This window comes from Nuphar pumila, chromosome 3 (genome assembly GCF_984573655.1).
Source record: "Nuphar pumila chromosome 3, dmNupPumi1.hap1.1, whole genome shotgun sequence".
NCBI lineage: Eukaryota > Viridiplantae > Streptophyta > Magnoliopsida > Nymphaeales > Nymphaeaceae > Nuphar > Nuphar pumila.
Window position 1 is genome coordinate 130652522 of NC_143251.1, and position 27127 is coordinate 130679648.

Genomic DNA, 27127 nt, shown 5'->3' on the forward strand with positions numbered 1-27127 from the left:
TAAATCAATGAATTGAGAATCCTGAGAACATGAATTGATTATTTTATTATTTAAAACTTTAAACTTTAAGATTGAATATATGAACTTTATGCATGTGATGAACTATTTAATTTACTCTCATTTACTTTATGATTGGATGAGATGTGTGTAACTACTTGTAACCCGCTCAAAATGTTTAACTAGTTTTAATTTGTGTTTTTTGCTATGTTTTCAAACTTATTTGAAAAAGGGTTTTGTCAGTTGGATGTCTTTTTTCAAACTTCGTTTTAAGGATTTATTAAACGTCGATGGATGCATAGGATGACTCTTTAGAGCTTGATTCGGATAGGGTGATGTCATAGATAAAACCTCATTAAAAAAAATATATTTTTTTGGGTTAAATTTTTTGATCGTTAGAGAATCAGATGATACACAGATTCTCAAATGAATCGTTTTGAATCGACTAACAAAAACTAAAAAATATTTTGTATCAATCATAACATGACACATGTTAAAAGCATTAAAATGATATTAAAAAAATAATTTTAAGCATTTTTTATATTTATTAAAAAATAGTCGATTCAAGTTGGTATCATATGGATTTTCTGCCTATACAATACGTATCTGCGGATATGCACCGATATTGACAACATAGGTTTGCATCTGTACGATTTTGCTTATAAAAAAAATTATTCATCCAAGGGTATTGAAGTCGTGACATTCAAGCACTTAGTGATGTTCACAAGCTTCTCGGACCAGATGAATAGAGCCCTTGTGGGTTCAGGTATAGGTTTTATTGAATTTAACCTAATTGGATACTATCTAATCAAGTTTATATGGATAGGAGTAGGGTCCATTGATTCAATCATTTTAAAATAGCAATTGAAAAAGACTTTACATGTATCTAGGTTCAGAAATCCATCATATTCAGGTTAAATAGAACTCATATTTTGTTTACAATGTAAAATTTCTTCCCCATCTGAATCCAATTGTTAACCAGATGCACTTAATTGAATCTAATTAAACAGATACAAATTAGGGTCAGATCTCAATGGGTGAAGGTGCTGAGATGAAGGCACCTAATCAAACCCCACTGGTGCATGGGTATGTTTGTAGAGCTTCTAGTGCTCTTTGGCTACCATTCCAATAGCCTTTCAAGTGTTATTTCTTACATGAAAGCTGCATCCCAAACAACTTGAAAATAAAAAGTGGAGAATCCTCATCTGAATTGTAATGGCCTACCAAACAACTGTGTGGATTTGACAAAACTATAAAAAACCGTGGATTCCACACTTACATCTGTGTGGCTGCTCCTTCCCAAACAGAGCCTAAAAGAATTCACATTTTAGGTAGTGTCGCTGCATGGTGGGCCATGCAGCGACCTCCTTGACAGCCACCCATCTTGGCATTTCTGGAGATGGGTGTGGTAGATTTTCCCCGGACTCTGCAAAAATTGGCCCGGATAGGATTGATTCTACCCTGAATCAATTCACTTATGCATTTTAGAAAAATATATTTATAAAAGGTACAATTTAATAAAAAATCAAAATTTCAAATGGTCCAATTAAAAAACGATACAATTTGGTTCGATTCAAATCCTTAAAAAAAAAACAATTCACTTAGTAATCCAATTTTAACAACATTGGTCTAATCTACATTTAGAATTATCATCAAATCCAATCCATTTACATATTTTGTCCGATCCAGTATCATCATCTGAGAATCAGGCTTAAGTTCAACTCTACCAAATCGGACCTAGTTCAGATTTAGAAATTCATGCTTTCTGCCCGATATTCATATTTCAATTGGTGTGGAATGAGACAGTTGGATGGTTACAAAACCAAGCGGTCTGAGTAGGGGTGTCAATGGGTTGCGTTTGACCTGGATCAGACTCGTGCCAAACCCTATAGGGTCAGGGTTTGGTGATAAATAGGACGGTCCCATTACAATTCGGGTCGGAGCCAAAGAATCTGATTAATATATGGAGCCAGTATGATTTGTAAAATTTGATACCAGACCGAGTTCCGACAAAGATCTGCAAATTTTCAATGTAAAAAGTATTATTTTATAGGGTATGGTCCGGTTCTGGTTCATGTAATCCTTACAAGATCCGGGTAGGATTTCTCTTACGGTGGGTTCGATTGAACCCATGTCCGGATTAGGTACCATTATTTCAATTCTGGTTTCACCTGAGTTCGAACCATACCTCCATGTTGATTCATCTTATAATTCCGATCTACCATGAATCAGCATGCACCCGACCCGCTTACGCCCCTTAGATATCGATCAAAACAATGCTCTCGATATAAATTTCGAACCTGAATCGAGTTTCAAAACGATTCAAAGATTTGGCTGAATTGGACTCGAACCGAGTTGAGTCTGACATTTTTTTTTATGATTTTTAAAAATTAGAAAAGATTATTAAAATATTTTTAAATTATTAAACATCGGCTGAGGGCTGAATCGGCCAGTATGGGATCGATTTTTGGGCCGATTCGCATCGATACTGACAAACACTCATCAAACCGTTCAAACGATTCGGATGTGAAAGCCTGATAAAATCGAACCAGACCCGGTCCGTACATCCCTTCGATTGAAGAACAGGTTAGTCATTTTATGTATAGTCAAGGGTATAAGGATACTTCCGGTTTGCATAAAAATGATGGGAAAAGTAGGAAAGGACAAAGAAAACAATCTCCGAAAGATCATCAGCGTCTTCGCTCAGAAAGAGAGAGATTAGGGTTTGCTTGCTGCTTCAGGGAGATCAAATTAGGGTTTTTCCTCTCGTTTTTCTCGCGTGCAGCCGGAGGCGTCGTGCTAGGGTTTTCAGGAGATGGCGGGGGTCGGTCCGTTGACGCAGGATTGGGAGCCCGTGGTGATCCGGAAGAAGGTGCCCAACGCCGCGGCCAAGAAGGACGAGAAGGCGGTGAACGCGGCCAGGAGGAGCGGCGCCGAGATCGATACCATCAAGAAGTGTGAGTGTCCCCGTCGATCGCCTCCGTGGTGGATCGCTCCTTCCTTTCCTGACTCTTTCTATCCTCCGATCGTGCTTCTTTCCCGTCGAAAATCCCATATTTCATAGGTTTTCGCTTGTTTTCCGGCTTCGGACCCTTGCGGTTCCGCCGTTCCCTTGATCAGTGGATTTTTCGTTGCATTTAGTCATCTTTCGATGCTCTCTTGCTTAAATTCTGAAAGTTTGCGATTGTGCATGTGTTTAAGATATCCATCCTTGTGATGTCAGGAATCGCTGATCTGATCATAACGTCAATGATCTTTCTTGCAGCAAACGCAGGGACTAATAAAGCTGCCTCTAGCGGTACTTCGTTGAACACAAGAAAGCTCGACGAAGAAACGGAAAATCTGACTCGTGAGTTTGCTCGCTCTCTTTTTATATTTTCTCTTTTTTCTGTTTCAGGGTCCTCAGGTTATCATATTTTCTCTTAGTCAAAACACTCAGTTTTTTCCTGATATATTATTTCTTGAGTGAAACTTATTTTCTTAGTTGCTTTCTAGTTTATTTATGATTGGCAATCAAGTAATTCTTGATCGTTATACCATAGAATGTATATTGCATTCATTAATTGTGGAATTAACCCTTAGCAATGGTGTTCTGGAACGGTGTTTTATGCGATTGCTTGCTAATTAATGGCTTTCGAACTTCATGCTGGATATCAAAATCGGGAATATATCCTCTTTCTGAATTTGGATATATTAGGAGGGTGAGAAGATGTATCCAAATTTCTTACCAGGAGTATTGTTTCACGATACTTTTAATGATCAATAAGCGAATATCTATGTCACAGGAATAATTCAATTTAGTTCTTTGCATTGGGAAACTACACAAGGATAATGTGCCCCATGTCCTTTAAGCCATGTCTATATGACATAGTAGAATGGTATGTCTTTTGAAATGTTAAGGTTGCTTTGGAAAATCTGGGGACGTTATTTCATGGCATTATCATGTGTAGCTAAACTGTTTCTCGTTTTCTAAGATTATAAAATGATTAATTTATTTAAAATGCATTTATCCCAGTCTCTCGAGACCAGTGTTGTTAAAAACGCGCCTCAAGGCGCAAAAAGCGTGCCTCGCCTCGAGGCGAGGCCCTTTTCGCCTTGAGGCGCACTTAAAAAGCGCAACAGCCTCAAGGCGTACACCTCACGCGCCTTGAGGCGTACGCCTTGAAGTGAGGCGCGCATTAAAAATCGGATGGCCCGGACCCGAGTTCGACCAGGATCCGGGTCCGTATTCTCGAAAGATCGAGAACCTGTGTCTTTAAAAAAGACACAGGCGCTTCGGGATGAGGGAAATCCCTCACCCCTTCTCTCTCCACTCCGTCCCTCTCGTCCACCACCACTGCTATCACCGGCCACCACTCGCCGCCGGCCACCACCCGTCGCCGATCATCATTTTCCTTCAGGAACTTCTTCTTCAGGGGAAAGGCGTCGAGGTGCGAAAATCCCTTCTCCTCCTCTTTCTTCCTCATCATCTTCTTATTCTTATTCCTATTATTCTCATCATCAACTTTGTGGTTTATTGATTGTTTGGAGTAAGATTTGATTGGGATTAGTCGTCGCCTCATCGGTGTTTTTTCCTTTTTCTGTTTTTTGTTGGTGATTAGATTGATGCTCCTAAAATCTATCATGTATAGATCGATCGTGCGGTCCCTTGTTTTCCTTTTTCGGATAAGATGTGTCGGTTTTTGTGAATTGGAATTGTGAAACCTTTGCATGTTTTTTTTTGTTTATTAATTAAAGCCTTTATACTGCTTCACGAGGCGAAACTCTCTTTGGATGTACGACCTTTTCTAATTTTATTTGGAAAACTGTATCGATGATGATTTCTTGGTATGCAATCAAATATGCGATGTCCTGAATTGTTTAAGCTTGCATTGATTTGGTTTTTATTTACTATGTTACAATTGTAGATTTGTGGTGTCATTCCTTGAATTTCTTATATTGATACATTTCGTGCTAGTTTTCTTCTTTAATTCACGAGAACACACAATTGAAATTCTGATAAATTGGTGTGTAAGGAATTTTAGCAAGGGACCTTTTACGTTTCCCGTGGGTGCAATTTTTGCTCATACTCTAAATATCTTATCACTTATTGCATGCATTACTTAATCAAATGTTCTGTATCAGTGTGCCTGAAACTCCAAAGCATTTTTCTTCTGAAACGATTTTTTGGGTTTTCTTCTACCCTTTTCGTTTTTTATTTTGTTTGTCTTTCTTTCTAGTTGCTTTTCGTGATTTATACGTAGATGTGTTTGTTTCTGAACAATATGTTCCTTTGTTTTTTATGTTATTTTGCATCTAAATATGAATGACATGATACCATTTTTATCTTTAAATGTAATTGGTATGTTTTCTTTCCCTGTTGACTGATTTTGTTCGTTAGAATTAGTGGGTTCCTCTTTTTATTAAGTTTCATCTTTTTTTTTTTGGTGTTGATTTGTGTGAACTCATCTGATTCAGATATTTTAAGTTTCATTAAAATATGTATTTTTTTTCCCTGTCGAATTGCTGGAATCAAAAGATCTCAGTCCTCTGATTGGGAATTTTCCATATATTCCCCCTTTCTTATGTTAAGCATCTGAAATATTCAAACATAATGGTGACCTCTGTTTAGCATATTCAATATATGTTTTTTTTTCGGCATTTTCACAATTTCTTGGGGTTGATCTCCGGAGAAGTTCTTGATATACCTTCTTGTTGAATTCTAGGGATGGTTATTTTGTTGGTTTTAACATGCTCTTCTTTCTTCGAAAAAAGGAAGACAAATTTCGTTGGTGTTTTATTTGTGTTTTTAAGGATATTTTTGTCTTTTGTTGGTGCTTTTTTGTGATGATTTTCATTTCAATCGATGCAAAATTTGTTTGGAGTGCCTTGGAGTTGGTTGGTGTTTTCTTTTTGTTTTTGAGAAGAAATCTGGGATCCAAACCACCTCCACTCTATCTCTACTATGTGTGTGTGGCTATAAGTGTGCATTATTGAATGAACTTTGAGACCCAATTAAAAAACTGACCTAATTATATTTATTATTTTTTTCTCGTCAATTATGTTTTTTTCTAGGATTCGTATATAGCTTATACACCAAGATTGTCTATTTTGCATTTGTTTTCATGTAATGTGGTCAGCAAAATGCATGATGTTAATATATATTTTGTGTTATGTATTTTTGCAGTTGAACAATGGCAAAAGATGTAGGATGGGATCATGGAGTTAAAGTTCCAAATCCTACTAAAGATCCCAAACTCGTAGGACATGTAATTTGCAATTACTGTCATAAACAGACTACAGGAGGCATCTATAGGCTAAAACATCACTTAGCTGACACAAAACATGGTGTAAGCATGTGCGAAGCGGTTCCACCTGACGTGAAAAGATTTTTTCAGAATAATCTAAAGGATCAGAGGCTAAAGAAAGAAGAGTTAGAGCAAAACAAGTTGGATATCGGGAGAAGTGTTTATTTTGGATCATCAATCGACGATAATGTGAATAAAGAAGCTAGTGGATCAGGTAGTGATGTAAAAAACAAGTGCAACTGGTCCTATGAACCTTTTTGTGAACAAAGAAGCACGACAAACCACAATAAACACTGCTTTTAAAAGGGATGAAAGAAAAAATGTATGTCGTGCCATTGGTAGATTTTTTTATGCAAATGCCTTATCATTTAATCTTTGCAACAGTCCATATTTTGGTACAATGGTAGAAGCTATTGCAAATTATGGGCGAGGGTTCAAACCACCTTCTTATCATGAGATCAGAACTTGGATTTTGAAGGACGAGGTAGATTGTACTCATGAAATTTTGAAAGAGTTCAAAAAAGAGTGGCCAAAGGTTGGTTGCAGTATTATGGCAGATGGTTGGACAGATGGGAAAGTAAAAAACTTAATTAATTTTCTTGTGAACAGCTCATCTGGGACAATATTTTTGAAGTCCGTTGACATCAGCGACATGAAAAAAACTGGTGCAAATTTGTGCCAGTTGTTTGAAGTTGTTAAAGAAGTTGGTGAAAGTAATGTGGTGCAATTCATTACAGATAATGCACCAAATTATGTGGCAACTGAAAATATGTTAACAACAGGAAAAACATGTTTTTGGACACCATGTGCAGCCCACTGCTTGGATCTTATGTTAGAAGATATTGGAAAAATATCAATTTTTAAAGATACAGTGGAAAAGGCAAAAAAAATTACAAGATACGTTTATAGTCATGCATGAGTATTAAATTTAATGAGAAAATTCACAAAGAAGAGAAAACTTCTGCGTCCAGCCGTTACTCGTTTTGCCAAAACATATCTTACACTTCATAGTATTGGATGTTATAAGAAATAGTTAAAGTCGATGTTCTTATCTTCAAATTTTAGAACATCTAATTACTATAAGAAATCTGATGCTAAGAACATTTCTTGTATTGTTCTTAATGATCATAAGTTTTGGGCTGCCATATCATATGCAATTAAAGCTACACTACCTCTCGTTAAAGTGTTGCGGCTCGTTGATGCAGACGAACCTGCTATGGGATTTTTGTATGAGGCAATGGATAGGGCGAAGGAGGAAATTGCTTCAAACCTTGACAATGTCCAAAGAAAATATAAACCTATTTGGGATATCATTGATAGATGATGGGACTTGCAACTTCATAAGCCTTTGCATGCAGCTGCTTATTATTTAAATCCACATTTTGATTATGCTGACAACTTCAACCCTGATGGAGAAGTTATGGGTGTCTTTTATGATTGTGTTGAAAAATTAGTTTCTGATGCAAATATTCGGTTGAAAATTACAACACAAATCGATGCATTTAAAAAGGCAAAGGGCTTGTTTGGCAGAGAGGCAACTGTTACAACAAGAAAATTAAAAAGTCCTGGTAAGTTTGCAATTATGTTGTTATTTGTCAATATTTTTTTATGTTTTTGTTAATTTTGACATTCTTAATGTTTTTATCAATTTTTTATTATTTTATTTGAATGCACCTGATTGGTGGAGTTCATTTGGGCACGAAAATCCTGAGTTGAATTTTGCAATTCGAATTTTAAGTTTGACATGCAGTGCATCTGGCTGTGCGAGGAATTGGAGTACTTTTTTATTGGTTTGTGACTTTGTATTTTATTTTTGAAATACATTTTTATATGTTTAATTATCTTATATTTGATTATCAATGATTTGAAATTATAGGTGCATACAAAACGAAGGAATAGACTTGAACAAGAGAAGATGAATGCATTGGTTTTTGTAATGTACAATATGAAATTAAGAGAGAGAAATATGAACAGGAGGGCTACCAAAGACCCTATATGTCTAGATCATATAGACTCAGACGATGAGTGGATTGTGGAGAAGGAAGATCCAGTGTTGCCAAGTGATCCCAATTGGTTGGAGGATTCATGGTTGGATCCGAACTTCGACATAAATGCCATTGAGCATGTGCCTATTGAAAAAGTCACTTCACCTCATGTTTCACAAAGTGGTTCTAGGCAAGACATGTCTTCAAGAGATCGAGGTAAAGTTATATTCCTTTTACCTAGCTACGAATATAAATGTATTTTTTTAATTACATAACATAAATATTTAATACATGTTTTTTTATTGAAGGAAAAAGAAAAGCAAAAGAAGTAATTGAGGACGTGGATGAAGAAAGTGTAGATGATGAAGAGTCAGAGAATGAAGATGAAGAAGAACCTATTTATATGGATTCTTCAGATGATGATATTGAAGACTTAAATATTGACGATGACGAGACACAACAAGAGCCTAAGCCCTAATTCATATCATAGAGCTATTGGCCATTTATATGTTTTTTGGGACTTTCAGTTATAATTGTGAATGTTAACACTCTCATTTTGAAGAATTCTCAACAAATACATTAACATTTGGTTGTTAATGTTAACATGCATTTTTTTAATTATGACATGATGTTGTTAGTGCTAATATGCATTTTGTTGTTAATGTTAGTTTTTTATTGAATGAATGCTCATATTTATGCAATTAGATACTTATATAGATCAAGTTGTTGCATTAATGTTACTTTTACATGTTAATCTCATATTTTTTTTCGTATTTATTTGAGATTTTTTATTTCGTGTTGGTTGGCGCTTCATCAATAAAGCATTTCTTATTTATTTATAATTTTAGATCATTTTTATAGTTTTTTTAAGTTTAATTTTTTTTGAGCCTTACGCTTTGCGCCTCGAGGCTTACGCCTCGCTTCAGATTTTGGTGGAGCGCCTCGCTACGCCTCAACGCTTTTCATAATACTGCTCGAGACAAATAGAAGTGGGTTCCTTGTGCCACCTCTGCTTAACATGGTGGGACTTCTCATTGATTTGTCTTAACATGCTTTTGTTATTCATTGACCTAATCCATCAGGAATGCCTGACCAATTGTTTTTTGAGCTGCAATTATTGGATTGGCTAATATAAAAGTTTTTCATTAATTTCATGTAACGAGCCCAACTCATACCAATGACAAAGTGACATTTTTTTTAAACAAGTGCGAAAACAATCCCAGAGGTTCAGGGTCTTACAGTTAAACACATCCACCACCACAAGGGATTTTATACTCATCTTTCACACAAAACCAAAACAAACCAAACTTTATTTATTCAAATGTAAAGAGTCTGAGACATAATTAATTAAAAGTAAAGAAAGCAAAAAGAAAGAGCCACACCGTCACAAGAATCTGTCATGTAGTCGTGTGGTCCCCTCGTGACTCTTCTCAGAAGCAAGTCCTCCACACTAGGCATCAGAGGCTGCGAAAAACACAAAAAAGTAAGGTGTTAGAATTCAAAGAATCATGCGTACGAATCCTTCTAATGAATCAAACAAGTAAAAAGAACACAAATAAGATTCATGCAATATTTTAGAGGGACATAAATATAACACATTCATAACTCAACTAATCATTCATGCAATAAGAAACGATTATTAAGCATGATGAAACATTTAATGACAACAAGGATCACAATTTAAACATTAAAGACATTTAACATGCATTAAGGAACATCTTGCATTCACCAACATATCACATTTAAGGGAATAAGTAAATATGCATGATTTACTCTTTCTCATGGATTTTTATCGAAAATATTGCATGAAATACAAATACATGCTCTTTTACTCATCCAAAATAAGAGAGGAACCCATACCATGAATCTAAAACGAAGAAAACAACGGTGGAAGGTATTGAAAAACGTGGGTAGATGGCTGGAAAAGATCAAATATCCTTCTCTTCTCCCTTTTGCCTCTCTTTTCCTCACTTTCTCTCTCCCTTTTCTTTTCTTCTCTTTCTCTTTTCTCTCTATCTTTTTTTTTGAAGCCTTTTTATAGGCCCTATAGGGGAGGACGCCTCCCCCCTCTTCTCCAGCCCATCTAAAAGGGATGGGGAGAGAGAACTCTAAAAAATTAAAACTCTTTTATATGAGTTTTCCAAATTTTTTAAAACTCTTCAAGTTTAACTTTTTTAATTTTTGTTAAAAAAGAACTCTTAGTCTCTCAAATCCTCTTGAACTCTTCTATAGATGTTTAAAGGCTCTTTCAAGAGTCCTAAACAAACCCCAAAATAAAATTTCGGAATTGCATTAAATTAATTAATTAATTATTTATTTAATATTAAATTATAAATAAATTTTCAAAAGTTTTCAAAAATTACCAAATTAATGGGGGAGGCTTTTTAACATAAATAAACCCCAATTTCAAGGTTTTTGATGAATTTAAAGTTAGAAAAATCGTTGAACATGGATTTGGATCTGGATCCAAGATCTAAATCTATATCCGAAATCCAAATGGGTTTTAAACTGGATCAAATCCAGATTAATATGGGTTTAGGATAGGGTCCAAATCCATATTAATTTGGATCAAATTCCTCAGATCCGGTCCGATCCAAGTCCAGATTCGAACTGACAAACTACTCAATTTTTGAAAAAATGCAATTTTCGGCCCAGCTGTAGCTCGAATCGAGAAAAATAAAATATCATTGCGCTCAGAATTTTGAGACACATCCAACGACATATTACACCAATATCAAATTCCAAATTTCACCCGAAAATAACTCGAATTTCGCTTGAATTTAAAGGTCGAAAATAAAACTTTTTCTCACGTTTTAAGTGGCTCGTTTAGACCTAGGTGATGAGACCTGGGCTTGGCCCAGCCTCAAAAGCATCGATCTAAAATCGAGGTTCAAACAATTTTTCTCCCATACTTAGCCAAATTTTCGAAAAAACTGAAAATGACTAAGTGTAAAAATACGCGATATTACATCTCATCATTAAGTTTCTTATTTTTTAATGCTATACAATGCTTAATTTCTCCAAACAACATTTATCTCTTTCTATAATCAGTGGGTATGGATGTTGTATTAGCTTAAAAGGTTGATTTTGTTGGGCCATTCTGCTTAACGTGGTGGAATAGCTCATTGACTTGGGTTAACATGCTTTTGTTATTCATTGTCCTCAACCCAAACCCATCAAGACCACTTCTACAATTGTTTTTTAAGCTGTATGTATTCAATGAGCTGGTATAGAAGTCTTTCATGCATTTCATCACTGATCAAAAATATTTTTTCTTGGCTGTTATTTGAAATATTTGAACATGAAAAGTGTCTTGGTGACTTTACTTTCAATCACATGAGATAACATGGATGTCAGGTAACTATTTTATACACCAAGTTGATCCTTGGTTTTTTATGGTCCTATGTTAAAAATTCATTCAACCTAGATGAGTTTTCTAAATATGTTTTTAGGGACCAAATCATATAAAAACTATTTCCTGTAGTTGGTGACCACATGCAAAGTGCTCGGCCATCCATATTTATGTGTAGTTTTCTCTCGTATTGCCTCATCCAGTTATACGCTCACTCATCCCTGGTTCAAAGACCAAATGACTCTGGACTTAAGTGATTCAATACGCTGACAGCCAGTTTTGTATGTGTGTGTGTGTGTGTGGATTTGGTTGAGTCTAGCCGTGACATAGATTTGTGGGTGGTGGTCAGATTTGTGTTCTGTAGAAGACAGCTTCATGGCAGGTGTCATGGAGCCATCTTCCGTGGCACACAAATGCTCCTTGAGTCTATTGTTCTTTGCAGTGAATCTCCACTCCTTTGTGGAAATCTACTCAATAGAGCTTCTCTCTTTCCCTGTGTGCCTTAACTAAAAACTCATATGCTTTAGTGGCTACTTTGCATGATGGGAGTAAATGGTTTACGGTTCGTTCAGCCATCTAGTTCAAATGGTTTATGGTTCAGGCCGTCATCCGAATCTTAGGCTCGCCTCTCTCTCTCTCTCTGAAAAACCACATTCTAATTTGTTGTCTTTAGTGTGTATTCGGTATCTTCTCAGATTGAGAACACAAGGTTCTTGGCTTGTGTGCATCACTTATTTGTTCCCAGCGCCCACTTCTTTTTTCTTCATTAACCCTTGACCATCTTCCGTCGCTGAATAAGAAATGATTCCTAATTCATTTCTTGCTTAGTCCTCTGTTTCTCACCAAGTTGTGTACCCATTACTTTTGTAGATATCCCATCTTTTTGTTCCCTTTATTTCTAACTTCAAAACCTACTTATTGTTTCCTGCCAAAACCCCTAGAGGGTAGGCACGCTTAATCTTCAAAAGGCCAGGCCCTCAGTTGGTGTTAGTTTGTTAATAGGGCCAATCACCACCAATCCCAGGATCCCCTCAATCAAAGAAGGGTTCTTTTTCAAGCCGTAGTGGTTTGTTTTTTTGTTTGAATAGATTAGTTTTTTTTTTTGAGTGGTTGAATTGCTGGTTGGTTGTATTCTATTTTCCAGAAGAATTGTCCCACTGTAGCTATCTCTAAACTGATTTGATGGGGACCCAGTTTCACCTTACCTTTTCTTGGTAGTTATGGAGTAACTGAGTAACTGTCTCGTAAACGAAATGCTGCTATTTGGAAAGGATTAATATGCATCTCTTCCTTTCTAAGAGGGATTGCTATATCACACCTATTCTTTATCGATGATGAGCTCCTTCTCTACTCAGCTAATATGTAGTCCGTCAGGAACCTCCCAAAAATTCTCCAATCCTTTGAATGTAGTTGGGGCATGATCGTCAAAAAGATGAAAAAAAAGATAGTGCTTTTTGTTAGTAGAGGGTGATAGAGTCAGCTTGATTCATTGCAAACTTGGCTGGGGGTCCTACTACGTTGGTCTGTGCCTGTTAGCGCGCCTACATTTTGCTTTACCTGTCAGGTGAACCTCTTCCACCTCCTACAATTAGAACCAATTGCTTTGACTCTTGTTTCCCCTTGTTCTCCTTCCTAGCTGGGAGGCAAGGTAGCCAACAACTAAGCGTGAAAGGATCAGGTGCAATATGATTGCACAGATATTTGTGCATTAAGCACCTGATCACCCTCCATCTTGGTGGAGGGACCCAAGACCTGATGGAAGGCCACCTGGTGCTTAATACATAATTTTTGTGCAATCATATTTCACCCGATCCGGACTCCAACTAAGCATATAATGAAGTTAGTAGTGATGGAGAGTTTTGTTCCGGTCTTTCTATTGCGTAGCAACAATAGAGTTGGATAGCATTTTGTGTCCACATGTTTGAATTCGAGGGTAAATAGCCTGCTTGTTATACGAGATTTGGCACATGCCAAAGAGCAAAGCAACATTCCTTTGGCAGTTGGCAACTAAGCTGCAGGAAAACAGACGGGGCTTTTGTAAGCTACAGTATGGAAGGGAGCAATATATGCATTTACCGTTTCAACCGAGCCTTCATGTATTTTTATCTTGGATTCACTTTTGTTTAGCTCAAAGGCATGCAGTAACACCATCTGCGATGAATATGCCCTAATGCACACACTGCATTTTGCTCCACTCAGACTGATTATCAGGCAAAGGAGCGGACATGCATGCCAATCTCAAGAGGGTGAAAACATCAAGTAACCATGCATCAGTGTTCCAGAATTGATATACAAATCATACTTTAATTCAGACTGATTTTAAGATTTTTCAATCCACTATTAAGAGGGAAAAGCCATCATGAAACCATCAACATCGTTGACAAAGAAAAATGAGAACTACAGCTTCTTGCGGAATTTATCATGGTGTCTGGACGTGCAAGCCAACAGGTTTTATTTTGTGCAAATTTATTTCAGCTCCTGGGCCTCATGCACAATATTGATCTCTATGCTGAGCTCTTTGCTTCCTGTCTTATGCTTGAATTCTCCTCACCCTAATCTCTTCTCTTTCGTCTACCCATATTGAACTATTTGCACCTTAACTTTTCATTCATTCACTCTTACTATAATTGACATTCTTTCATGCATCTAAAACTAATTTTAAGATGACTTATTATGGTTCATATTGTTTGCAAACTGGTTATTACTGGGATTTAGGACTTGCAAAATTTCCTTTTCTTTTCGCTTTTAGCTTTACATAATATGTGAACCTAGATGACCGAGTACCTGTGGAGCTAAAGAAGAACATCATGCAAGCTCGGATGGACAAGAAACTTACCCAAGCTCAGCTGGCACAGGTAAGTGATTTTCCTTGGTTCTGAACGTCTGATTCAGTCTCCTTTCGTTCATCTGTTATCGTCATACCGGAAGTTTGTATTTGCAGTTAATCAACGAGAAGCCCCAAGTGATTCAAGAATACGAGTCTGGAAAAGCTATTCCAAACCAACAGATAATCTCAAAACTGGAAAGGGCCCTTGGTGTCAAGCTTCGAGGAAAAAATTGAAACACGCTTATGCATATGGCTGGGTTGCAGTTTGTGATGCTTGTAGACAGTCTTTTTGTTCGAGTGTTTGTGGAACAGTCAGTTTGAGTGTCAGGTGCATGTGGGAATAACTTAATTTGGATTACTGATACAAAGATAAATTTGCCTCTTGAAAGTTCGTGCTTGATCGTATGATTCATGCCTTTCAGAAGTATTGGCTTTTAGGCATCTTTCTTCGGGTCTGGTATTACCATGTGCATTTTGGATTTGAAATTACCTTTTTAGATTAGATTCGTGTCCAGTCTTGGATTTGTATAATGTGGACTTGTATAGAACCAAGTATGATTCTACCCTTATCTGATCTGTTTCCATCTCCAATTCAGTTTCATCTGCTCGAGTCATCGAGGTTGTTTTCCACCATTAATCTTTCTCTCGACTCTGGTAAGAGTGCAATCGCGATTTCTACTTGGGCCTGAATTTGGGCATAACGTAAATCACCTGATTCGATCTGTCAAATTTAGCTATTAATGGAATAATTACATTTTGTTCGAGTATTCTTCATATACAAAGCATTGGCATATACAAAGGTGGCGTGATAAATTCTTTTCCGTAGTTTTTCCTTTTATCCATTACAATTTACAAGGTCTTATAAAACCTTGGCAAGGGAAAAAAAATTGCAGTTTTTTGAAGTTGGATTTTCTTAAGAAAATATCAACATGGTTTTTGACATTTTTTATAGAAAGTACAATATTACTAATTGAAAACCCAAAAATCTGTGATCAAACAAGCATCACCTTCAATGTTGGCCCAACAATAGCTAACACTAGCAAAAAAAAAGTCAGACTTTGTGACTACAATCATGTCTAGAAGTTTAATTCACACTCTGAGGTTGTTAACTTCAATGCCGGGATAAAAGATGCTGGAGACGCTATAATGGCAATGTCAGTGATGAGATAAGACTATGAAGAATGGATGAAAAATATCATGTACAAAGTCCGAGGAGGGACCTTAGCAAGAGGATGATGTGAACCTTAAAATTGAGGTTAATATGGATGATCATGAAGAAGTGAAGGTGAGTAAGAGAACTTTGGCTGGATTAGATTTTTAGTTAAATGTTGAGGTTGTGATGAAGAGTGCACAGGAGGATGCTTAGAGAGATGTGGAGGGATTAGAGAAGCATTGTCAAGAGTCTGAGGTTAATGTCCAGGTAGATGAATCCTTAGACATGAGGAGTTCGCAGAAGATATTGCAGTGAAAAATAAAGTTTGGTGCTCGTGGATAGGTACTATGCACACAAATATTATTTTGTATATACTTGTTTATAAGATGTTTACAATCATTGTTAATTTGATATTCAATCATTGATTATATTATATATATATGTGTGTGTGTTTGTTTGTTTGTATGTGAAACATGTTTGTAAGATAACTATGTTGAGTATTATAATTTATTGATTAATTTGAGGTATATATTTATAGGATAACTAGTTTCAATATATATATTCATTAATTTGTTATATATATATATGTGTGTGTGTGTGTGTGTGAAGCATGATGATAAAATAATTATGTTAAGTATCGCAATTCATTAATTAATTTGATATATGTGTTTGCAACATGTTTATATGATAACTAGTTTCAATATATACATCCAAATTTGTCATATATGTGTGAATAATATTTTTAGGATAACTATTTTGAATATATATGTGCATGTGAAGCATGTTTTTAAGATAACTAGTTTAAAGCATTATAATTAAATAATTATATTGGTGTATCTAGAATTTATTGATTAATTTGACTAATTTTGGCAAAATGAATTATAACTACATGATTCACATCAAGAAGATTCAGAGGATCCAATAAGCCGCATGCACCGATTGTACTAATTTCAAGCATATAAATGGTTTCTAAAACTAATGGAGGAAGTGAATGATAGGTTGGATCAGATGCATTTTCAAAATTTCTTGGAGATCACATCATGAAACATCGGTCACAGTCTTCTAGAGGCCGTTGTGCGGTTCTGAAATTCGACAACCAACATATTCCAATTTAGAGATATTAAGATAACTATCACATTAGAGAACACGACACAAATAATTAGATTTAAGTACTATGGGAAGCCAGTGAATGAACATCAGTGGAGAGATTTCAAGTACATTTTAGGTGTTTATTTACAAACAAATGATGATGCATTTGAAGAAAAAAGACTCAAGTTATTATGGTTGAGGAAACACTATAACCCCAACAGGGGGAGGAGAATGAAGGGAAATGTACCGTGTTTTGGAGGAAATGGTGGCCCTTGAGTGGGCAAAGAGGTTACATTATTCTTGTTGTACTTCTTTAGCTCATATTTATTCATTGATATTAGTGAAAAGTCAATCAATGGGTCATACATTGAACTGTTGTAAGACCTGGATCGCATCGATGAATATGCATGGAGAGCTATCTATATTTAAAGAATAACTATATTAGAGAATCAAACTCTTCTGCATAACTGGTGTTACGAAACATCAAAACTACTACTTTTGGATACCAATATATTGCTCCAATTAGTAAGATTAATACTATGATAGTATATTTTAACTCTTCCAGAGTCATCATTAATTCATTACACTAACCACATATATTATTTATCTAATAAAAATATCATGTGAGAAAAGATCATCCATATATACTTCATAGATTCAATTAATAACTACTTACAACAACCATTCTAAAAATGAATTATCCACAATAACTCCTAACCCCTTACTCAATGTTTGTTCACGGTCAACTTTATCCCTATTACACTAATATAAAAATATTAAATATTAACTAAAAGATAAGCAAACAAACATAAATCATATACAATAGAAATAAATATCTAAATATATATATATATCTATGAAAAAAATCCTAAACATAGTAAACCCTAAATAGTAAATCTGATGGCAAATATTAAATGAAATACAAAGAAACATACGAAAAACGTTCACAACAATAATTAAACACAAATATGCATGAAACTATTAAATGCTTATATCTACAAAAAATAAAAAAGTTCAAAATGACATAAAACAATATTGTTTGTATGAAACTCACATCTTGACTTAACTACGAAAATCAATGTGAAGGATAACGTAACCTCGTCGGAATGCAACAAAAAAATTTCACAAAAATCATCAAAAGGACAGAGAAAAAATGTTGAGGGTTTTAGAGGGTAAAGGGTTAGTGTTCTTTTAAAAAATAAATGACAAAAATGACTATTTATGATTCAACAAAAATGTTAATATATGAAAATTTGCATGCCAAAAATTCGCACAGATCGTCATATATTTTCGGTTCTTCTTGAGGATCAGTTACTAAAGGAGGTTCGCATGATATCTCATGAATTTGTTACTATATAAGTGAATTTAATACGTTATTTGCGAAGTTACGAGGTTTCAGTAACATGAGGTTTGCATGATATTTCATAAATTTTGTATTATATAAGCTAATTTAGTACGGTATTGTGAAGTTACGAGGTTTTAGTAATATGAGGTTTACACTGTATCTTGCTAATTTTGTATTATATATGTGAATTTAGTCTGGTATTTACGAAGTCAAGGATTCTCAAATATGGTTATGCGAACTTTGTGAGATCTAAAACAAAAAAGTGAATATACTTTTTAGTGAGAATTTGTGGTATTAAAATAGCATTTGCTTGTGTGAAGGGTAAAAAAGTCCTAAAAAAGTTGAACATTTGAGAATTTGGTCATGGGGGCAGATTTTGAAAATTATAAGCATGTCAGAAGTCTTTTTTGTTGTACGGTCATTCTTCATTTAAGGCCCCTTCCTTTTCAATAGATAGGCCCTAACCAGGCAGTTATTCAACCAGGTTTGAACTTGCAACGTCCCATCGCATGTTCTTGCACAAACTGCTCCTACCAAACAGACAAGTTCTTTTCAAGAAGAGCTTTTTTGTTGTTAAAAATGCAGTTCCTGTTTAGTTCGTTTTCCTGCCAAAAATTGTGTTTTTCTTCTCATACAAACCTTTTCTTCAATAAATGCATTCAAAGTAAAACCCAGGTTTGATATGTGCTTTGTAATTTATTCTTGTGCTTCCTAGATGCTTCACACATTAAAGCCACCTTGGATGTCGCTTTTTAACTTTGCTTCTTACTCTGGCAATAATGAGTTTTGCTTTATCTATGAATCCAACTTGACTTCACTGTAAAAGATATATAACAGAAATTATGAGATACAAAGTGGAATTCCTTAAGGAATCCAACTCGAGCAAATGGAAATAGATAATAACAGAAAATTTATGAGGGAAAAACCTCCAAATAATTGCAAGTTCTTTCGGTGGTGAGGAGTTATGTTCAGATATTTTAGACTAATACCAGGGCTGGAATCTAATCATTCAAGCATCATTCAAAGGTGATGCAGTATGCATTACCAATCGTGCCATTAAGGAATCACGTGGAGCAGAGTTGATGAGTTCAATCTTGTGCAATAACTAGGGTTGGGAAATGAACCGAGCAGCTCGTGGCTTAGCTTTGTTCGGCTATCCATGAACTCGTTTGTATTTGGTTCGTGTCGCTGGAGAGCCGAGCCTCGATCAGCTCATTAACCAAAAATAAGTTGAGCATGAACAAAGGGTGCTCTGCTCAGTTCGGCTCGTGTAAGCTCATAAGAATATGACATGGAATTTAAGTGAAACATTTAATATAAAAAAGTAGTTTTGTACAGTTGATTAGTGTATGGCATGTGATAGAGAGGTCTTACAAGAGCCAGCTCATGGCTTGGCTCAGCTCACTCGATCTCGGCTCGTTTAGTTACAAGCCGAGTCCGAGCTGATTTAAATGGTAAACAAAACCGATCCTGAACAAACTGGACTCAGCTCGCTTACCAGAAATAACATCCTTAGGTTTGATTGCGTTGTCCAAGTCTTGGTTCCTTGAACCATGAATTGCCTGTAGAACTTTGCTTCGTATAATAAAGTGGGATTTTTCAGATTGTGGAAAGACAAGCCACTGTATTAGCATCCTGATTTAAAAAACTTGTAGTCCATGAACTCAAAGGGCTGGTCAAGCGCAGATTGACTTGGAAAATAAAAGACTCTCTCAAAAGAATTTGAGCGTAGAAGCTGATGTAGGTCATAGAACAGCTTCAATCCCATCCAATCTGGAACTCCACCTGACAACCTCTCGGTGAGCGAAAGCTATGATAATCTGTATATCTGTGCTGAGAGGTTAGATTTGTGGCAATGCATTTATGGGACTGCTCAGGTAGGAAAGTGCCATATCTACATTATCCATGCAATTAGATATTGAGCAGAACCACAGTTTTTTTTTTCTGGAAATGGAAAGCAACCTTAAATGCATAGAGCCTCATAGGCTGATGGTATTATAAAATCTAAGAGAGCATGCCTCTCATATCAAAGTCCAATCTCAAGAGAACATGAGCAGAAAATTCAGGAAAATTGACTGACATCTTCAGAAGGAAAGAAGTTTCCCACTATTTTCCAACAAGGAAATTCAATCCTTCTTTTCTCCATTGAAAAGCAAAAACCACGTGGGCTGCCATGAGAAGACTACCAGAAAGAGGACAGACTCCTGCATAACCAGCTATAATACATCACTGCTGATACATATACAACCAACAAAATCTTCATACTGTTCAACAAGAGAGAACACATATATTGCAACAGACATTGCGAGCTAAACATCATCACTACAACCTAAGCTTCAGCAAACACAGAATGAGTAGAGATGTCACTCACAAGCAAGTTTTGTACCAAAGCTGGTAAGACAAATAGCAAAAGCCTGGAAGGCAGATAGGGGCTGCCTGTAATCCATAGTGAACATGTCATCCCCCACTTTACCAAATTGGAGGAGCACCAACTCATCATCACCACGTGCCCCGGGCTGGGTCGGATCAATGGCTGCAACAAGCTGGAAATTCTTGACAGAAGCAACCGTGACACGCCCATGAAAATTCAAACACCAGCATTGCAGATGCTCATGCCACCTTGGGGCCTTGTTTTTAAGAATCATGTTTCCTGAGGTTGAAGTAGATGCTTCATGTCTTGGGCTTCTGTCTTTACCATGACTCTTATCCTTGGTCTCTAATTGAGAAGGGCAGCGAAGAGCGCAATGCATTCTTCTTGGGCCTCTGGATTTTAACAAATTGAACTTGTATGAGGCCTGCCCAATCTCATAATTTACAGCTGGATCTCGTGGGCACACCTGCTTCGGGGAAAACCGACGGCTGGCCCTACATCCTGAAGGTCGTGCACCCGTGTATGGCTGACGGCTATCATATATAGTGAAATTGGTTCCCAGGAAATTAGAGCTGCAAAAGTAAAAGAGCCAACAAATTGCAAATTGGCATTTAGACAGCTGTAGGATCTTACTAAGTACCCATGTCATTGAGTTTGTGAAATATTTTAGTGATGGAATGAGGTGCCAAACCAAAGAAAAGCAAGCACATAAAAAAATAGTCTCACACTAAAAATCCAATATCTTCCACAAGGATCAAAAGCTAATCTTACATAAACTCTAAAATCAGTAGTAGAAACCAGAACCCAATTAATTGACCCCAACTTGCAAAGTGACCCATCAAAATCTAAGTCACATAATACTGTTCCAACACACCATGAAATTCATAAACATTCATATGCATTCTCTTTTGATCTTGAAATTTTAGAAGTAAAAATGTTTTGTTAAAAAGCATGATAAGCCCTTTCCAAATAAGCATCTGCTTAATACAAGGTCTGGACAGAAGCAATTCTTCTTATATGCAGACTCATAGTTGCATATAAGAAATAAGATAAAAAAGCCTATCAAAAGGAATTTTATGGTCCAAGGTCAGATAACACTTGTGGATCTCAGGGCACAACACTTTCAGATTTTTAGCTGTGAATTTCTTTTTTCTATTGAACTTGTTGCTTACCTCAATTTCCCAACATAAGCACTACTTCCTTGTGACAGGTCTTCAGCATCAAGAGAAATAATATATTCAGTGTGAGCACCATGCCTATATCGCCGAGCTGCCATGAGGAACTTGCCTTTTTCCATGGAGGCTGAGGGATAATAAAAAAGCACATTTCAGACTCTGCTGTAATATCATATATAAAATTGAGGAAAAGATCATCTACACTGAACTTTATATGCACAAAAAACAGGGAAAGAAGATAGATGATCCAAGAGGAAAGGAAACCAGCCAAAGTATTGCAGATGTCAATGCAATGTTAAAAACAAATAAATAGAAAAATGACAAGAGAACAGAGAAGTTGGCTTTTTACACAACTTAAGATACAATAGTCTTGATTTATAATATGCAAACCTGCAGTTAGGCTGTCAAGATATTCAAAGTAAGAAACAAACATGATTAGCACCAGCAAACTTACTTTGTGACAAGCCAAGATAGAGATAAAATGTTGAAGTTTTGTTGTTCCGCTTTATAAAACATTGGAGGGGAACATCCCGAGGCCCTGGCTGCATAAACCAACATAAACTATCAGTAACATTTCTGGATATTGCAAATTGTAAAAATAGCTGAAAAGGTGCTTATTGATTAATCTAAGACAAAGAGAAATACATGATTAATCAAGTGAATGCTCAGATATCTAGGACTTATGCCTCAATATAAGAAAAAACTGAATGGACAAACGATGCAGTGTAAACATTTGAGATGTAATGTAACTGGATTTGTGCTTGGTTAACTTAAGACATAAAAGCATTTGTATCTCTTCGGTTAGCTTTTCAATAGTCTAAACCAAGTGTCTCTCATTTGCGTAGATACTCATATTCATGTTAGAAAATGTAGATTCATTTGTATCAGTATAATCATGCATTAATGCAAAACACTACATTGAGAGAGAAAAGCTGGGACAAGGACCTCATGCATTCTAGTAAACGCTTTCAGTTGGAAAAAAAGTTTATGTAATATGAGTTAATATGAGAGTCATTAACTCTTGTAAACTTGACATCTTGAAAGCAAGGTATGATGAAAGCAGCTATTCCAAAGTGAAATTTGACGAACTAAATAACCATGACTGCTTGTAGACTCTGAAGTAAAGAAATGTATATTGCAACAATATATGAACTGCATCTAAGATGTTATATGTTTTATGTGCTTTCTGTCATTACTCTTTCATGTATGACAGATCATAGATTCAGCCTTTTTACAAGTCATGCTGAGCAGCTATCGCACACGGGTTGATATTTCCAGCGTATGGATTATTATGTTATAGTCTTCACCAATGTTGTAAGGGTATGATACATATCATTACTATGGGAAAAAATGCTACAATATACACTCATATCGTGATAGAGTGTGTATTGTATCTGGATCGTGTGTATCATATGATACAACCATATCGTACAATACAATACCTTTGGCACACTTTAAAAAGAGCTGAATCGTAATTTTTCTTAGTTTTAAAGACCTCTTGAGGGCCGACTTCCTCATTTGTGTAGAGGCCATTAGAGGAATATTTACGCACTGTAAGACTCATGAGAGCGATTTGGGGGCTGATCCCTGTGCAAAAGAGAGGAATTTTGCGGTTTTCTTAATTAAGAGTGCATTTCTACCATTTTTTATTCAAGGAAGTGAGTTAAGATAAAAAAAAATCTCTATTATAAATACAATTATAAAACTACCCTTCAAAATTTTTTGCCTCAGGGCGTGAGTTCCTGAACCCTCACCTTACGAGCAGGGGGGGTACTCTGCCCCTGCAACCCCCCGCCAACTTACCGCAAAGTTGGATCTGCGAAAACTAAGAATTTATATCAAGCTCCACACTCCAACAAATATGACATGATCCAACATGGCAATGGGGCACTCAAGTAATGAGTGGAAAACGATTGAAAATCGAGTACAAGTATTGCCATAATATTTTTGTTTATATAAAATAAAAGCATGAGTCTTGTAGCATGTTCCTAATTGTAAGTTACTTAATATTTTGCATTGTTCTTGTGAGATAGTTTGATGTTTGATGATGTCTTATGCAGCTCATAGAGACATAAATGCTTTCTATGTGATTTTATGGTTGTATTTTATGCAATTCATCATTGTTTCATGTGATGATTTTTTTAAAAAAAGTGAAATAAATTTATTAAAAAATTATAATTTTTTATGATACAATACTATAGGATAAGTATCATATTTTGGGCCCGACCAATACGGGTAACAAAACTATACTTAGAACCTTGGTCTTCACATTATAGTATCAATGGAATTTTCCCAATTTTCAAAATTTCAAAATTTCTGTAAATGGAACTTTAGACTATCTGTTGTACCGTCTGTTGTAAATCTATTTCGAGCTTCACAAACTTGCATCACATGTCAAAGAACTTCCACACTTATTAGACCACCATCAAACGTTTGTTGGTCAATCACCTCCACACAACCTAAGTATCACAAAAAGCTAATTCCTTTCAACAGAGGCCAATAACGCAAATCCATTACTTGTATGCTGGGACGACATGCCCAGAACTTTTTTCTCTTTGATTCATATGAATTTGGTCTTTTTCACCTTCAATTCAATAGCGCATGTTATCCAACAGTTTCACTTACTTCCTCTTGGCCACTTGCCACTTCACTCAGCCATACCTTCGCTGATAAAACATCACATAGGCAAGCATATAACAAGAGAAACGAATCCAGATCTACAGAAACAACTTACAAACGAAGACATCAACTATAAAAAAAAACACCAAACTTTTAGCAAACAAATAAATAAAGCTGAAATCAAATCGTAAATTCTCCACAAGGGAGAGAAAGATTCAGCAAAATCGAAAATCCGCTCCCAGATCAGAATCTCTAATCTCCTCCAGCGAGAAATGCAACGAAAAAAATGCAATTAGAAGAAGAAGAAGAAAGAAAGAGCCAGAGATCAAGATGTCGAGAGAGAGAGGCCCTGAGGACACTAACCTGCTTGAGGGAGGAAGGGAAGGTGATGATGCCGGAGTCCTGGGGGGGCCTGACGATGGCCCTCGTGACCTCCCTCCACCTCCTGCAGACGGCGGCGCAGGCCACCACGTTCCTCCTGAGGGGCCAAGCCTCGTCCCTCGCCTCCACTCTCTGTATGATCTCCACCAGCAGCTCCGGCAGCAGCCTCGACCACGCCCTCACCCTTTCCTCCTCTTCCTCCTCCTCTCCTTCGTCTCTGCGATCCTCCAGCTCCGATCTTAGCGTCATGAATGGAACAGTCTTCCCCTTCCCCTTCTCCTTCCTGGAGAAGCTCCTCCCCAGAGATCCCATCTTCACTAGGCTCCTCCTCAGAGACATCTCTTCTTCCTCCTCTTTTTCCCCTTTATTTCTGCTCTAATTTAAAGAAGAAGGAGAAAAGAGAGAGAGGAAGAGGGAGAGGCTTTCTGTGTGGGGGAGGATGAGGTCGATGTTGTTGTTGATGCTGTCCATCATCATCATCATCATATCATCATCATGGTCGATGGAGACATGAGAAGAGTCAAAACGCGGAAATAGAGCATCGTCCCTTACCCCCTCTTTCTTTGGGTTTTATTTTTGTGTGTCTTTTTGGACCGTGTCTTTTTCGATTTTTTTTTTTTTTTTTTTTCAGAGTTTGGTTTTTGAAAACTTGGTCACAACTCTGGGAAGCATTGGCCTCCCACGAGTGTAAGGTACTATCTAAGTATAAGCTTTTTTTTTTTTTGATCCAGGCTGTTAGGGAGCACAACGAACCACGCTATAGCTCGAGCTTCGTTTGTTTAAGCTCGATTCGAGCTCGTCTGTAAAAGTAAATGAGTCGAGCTATAGTATACAAGTTCAGGCCCAATCTACATAAGCCAGCCCAGTTTGATCAAGCCACTAAACTTGATTAAATATATAAAAAAAGTAGAAACAAAAGTGAGTGTCTCTCTAATGTGCAAGGTTTTGAACTTTTCTTCAAAAGGTCACTGTATCAAATCTGTGTCCATTATAACTTTTCACTAGCCCGTGTTTTGAGAATATGTATCTCTTTTTTTAGTTATGCTAGTAAACAATGGCTAGCATAGCCCAACCGTGAGGCACTCTTCCACTTTTAGGAGAGGTTGGGGATCCCACCTCCTCAAAAACTCGGGTAAAGCTCGGCTCGAGCTCGAGCTCGGAATCAAGTCGAGTCTGGACAAGGCTGTTTGAGCTCGAGCCGAGCTTGAACAAGGGTGTTTCTGTGCTAGTTGAGTTTGAACAGCCTAGGCTCGGTTCGTGTGCACCCCTAGCAGGCTGTATGATTTTCTTTAGGTAAAAACATGTTTTAGATGTTAAATCAGATTATATAAGTAGACTTTTACAAAGCTACAAAATTTAATTGTTCACAATGCATCAAATTTTATAATTAAATATATATATATATATATCTTCTGAATTAAAATCGTTGATGCGATGTGTATTTTCTTTTGTTTCCATCACGGACTAAATAAAATAAATCATAAAACTGTTTTTTTTTTCAAAAATGATATCTTATTAGAAGTGTACTTATCTGGTTCATCTATGAGAACCATGCCTTATAGGGTTCATCGGATCAACTGCAATAAAACCTGAGATAATTTTTGGACTCATATGTATGGACATATTTTATTCAGTTGACTAATGTTACTTGATGAATTAAGTTGGTGTGATACTATCTTTGTTTCAATTTATGTGGAGTCAGATTCTCGATGGAGTCTTTAGTGTGTGGACCTTGATATATGATTGAATAAGAATTGGATCTTGTTTAGTTTAGAGTTTTAATTCTATAACTTACCCAAGGTTTCAATTCAAAAACTTAAATTATTTTAGCTGATCTTCTCATTCGAGTTGGAATGTATTTAAAAAAAAAATCCTAACTAATAAAATCTAAATATAATAAAAATGAAGGAAAAAATATCCAAAAAAACAATTAGATCTGTTTTGGTTGAGTTTGAACGTGTTTGGATTTTGCTTGGATATGGGCAGCTTTGAATACTAACAATTGGATGCAGCCTAATTGTAAGTTGGAACCAGATTGCCACGGACACCCTGGTTTCAAATTTGAATATGAGGCTATCAAACACGGTCATAGAATTGAAATAGGCTCGATAAGGTCAATTTTTATGCAGCAACACTGCATACTTAGCATGCAGCTCCGTTATTGCTGACCATTCATCTTGACATTTCTCAAAATAAACACTGCACCCATCTCGAGAAATGCTAAGATTGATAACTGTCAAGGTAGCTGCATGCCCACCACCATGCAGCATCGCTGTACATAATGTGAAGTCTTTATTTATTTTCATTTTGAATTGATTTGGGTCCTTGTGAGCTCATGTTGTTATAGATAAGGGTAAAGATCGGTTGAGGCACAACCGAAAGGGAGCACATCAGGCAGAGGTGGAGGCACATTTACAAGAGGGAGCGCACGTGCTGACCCGCAAACCTCCCTTAAGAGGTATACGGGACCCACGGGCCACACAATGGAGTGCCCACCCTGACTATTGGGCAGTACCCGACCCGGTTGAACCTGCCCCTCTTGTATT

The 27127-nt window shown here is 36.5% G+C and overlaps 2 protein-coding genes across 3 annotated transcripts; one reads left to right on the forward strand and one right to left on the reverse strand.

Moving 5' to 3' along the window:
• Window positions 1-2675: 2675 nt before the first annotated feature.
• Window positions 2676-15035, forward strand: LOC149843826 (multiprotein-bridging factor 1a-like). The gene is made up of 4 exons (XM_090000081.1): window positions 2676-2954; window positions 3263-3346; window positions 14394-14476; window positions 14563-15035. Exons 1-4 carry the CDS (start codon window positions 2813-2815, stop codon window positions 14680-14682), a joined length of 429 nt encoding a protein of 142 aa, XP_089856207.1. The 5' UTR covers window positions 2676-2812; the 3' UTR covers window positions 14683-15035.
• Window positions 15036-20144: 5109 nt separating this feature from the next.
• LOC149843827 (tubby-like F-box protein 1) lies at window positions 20145-25068 on the reverse strand. 2 transcript variants are annotated; one of them, XM_090000083.1, is made up of 5 exons: window positions 24564-25068; window positions 22036-22123; window positions 21579-21708; window positions 20407-20978; window positions 20145-20239 (listed from the first exon to the last, which is right to left on the reverse strand). In XM_090000083.1, coding segments are annotated over exons 1-5 (1149 nt in total). In that variant the 5' UTR covers window positions 24921-25068; the 3' UTR covers window positions 20145-20237. The 2 variants fall into 2 exon arrangements, with proteins under 2 accessions (XP_089856209.1, XP_089856208.1); XM_090000082.1 differs by lacking the exon at window positions 20145-20239 and having other exon boundaries at window positions 20241-20978; window positions 24564-25064.
• Between the last annotated feature and the right edge of the window lie 2059 nt (window positions 25069-27127).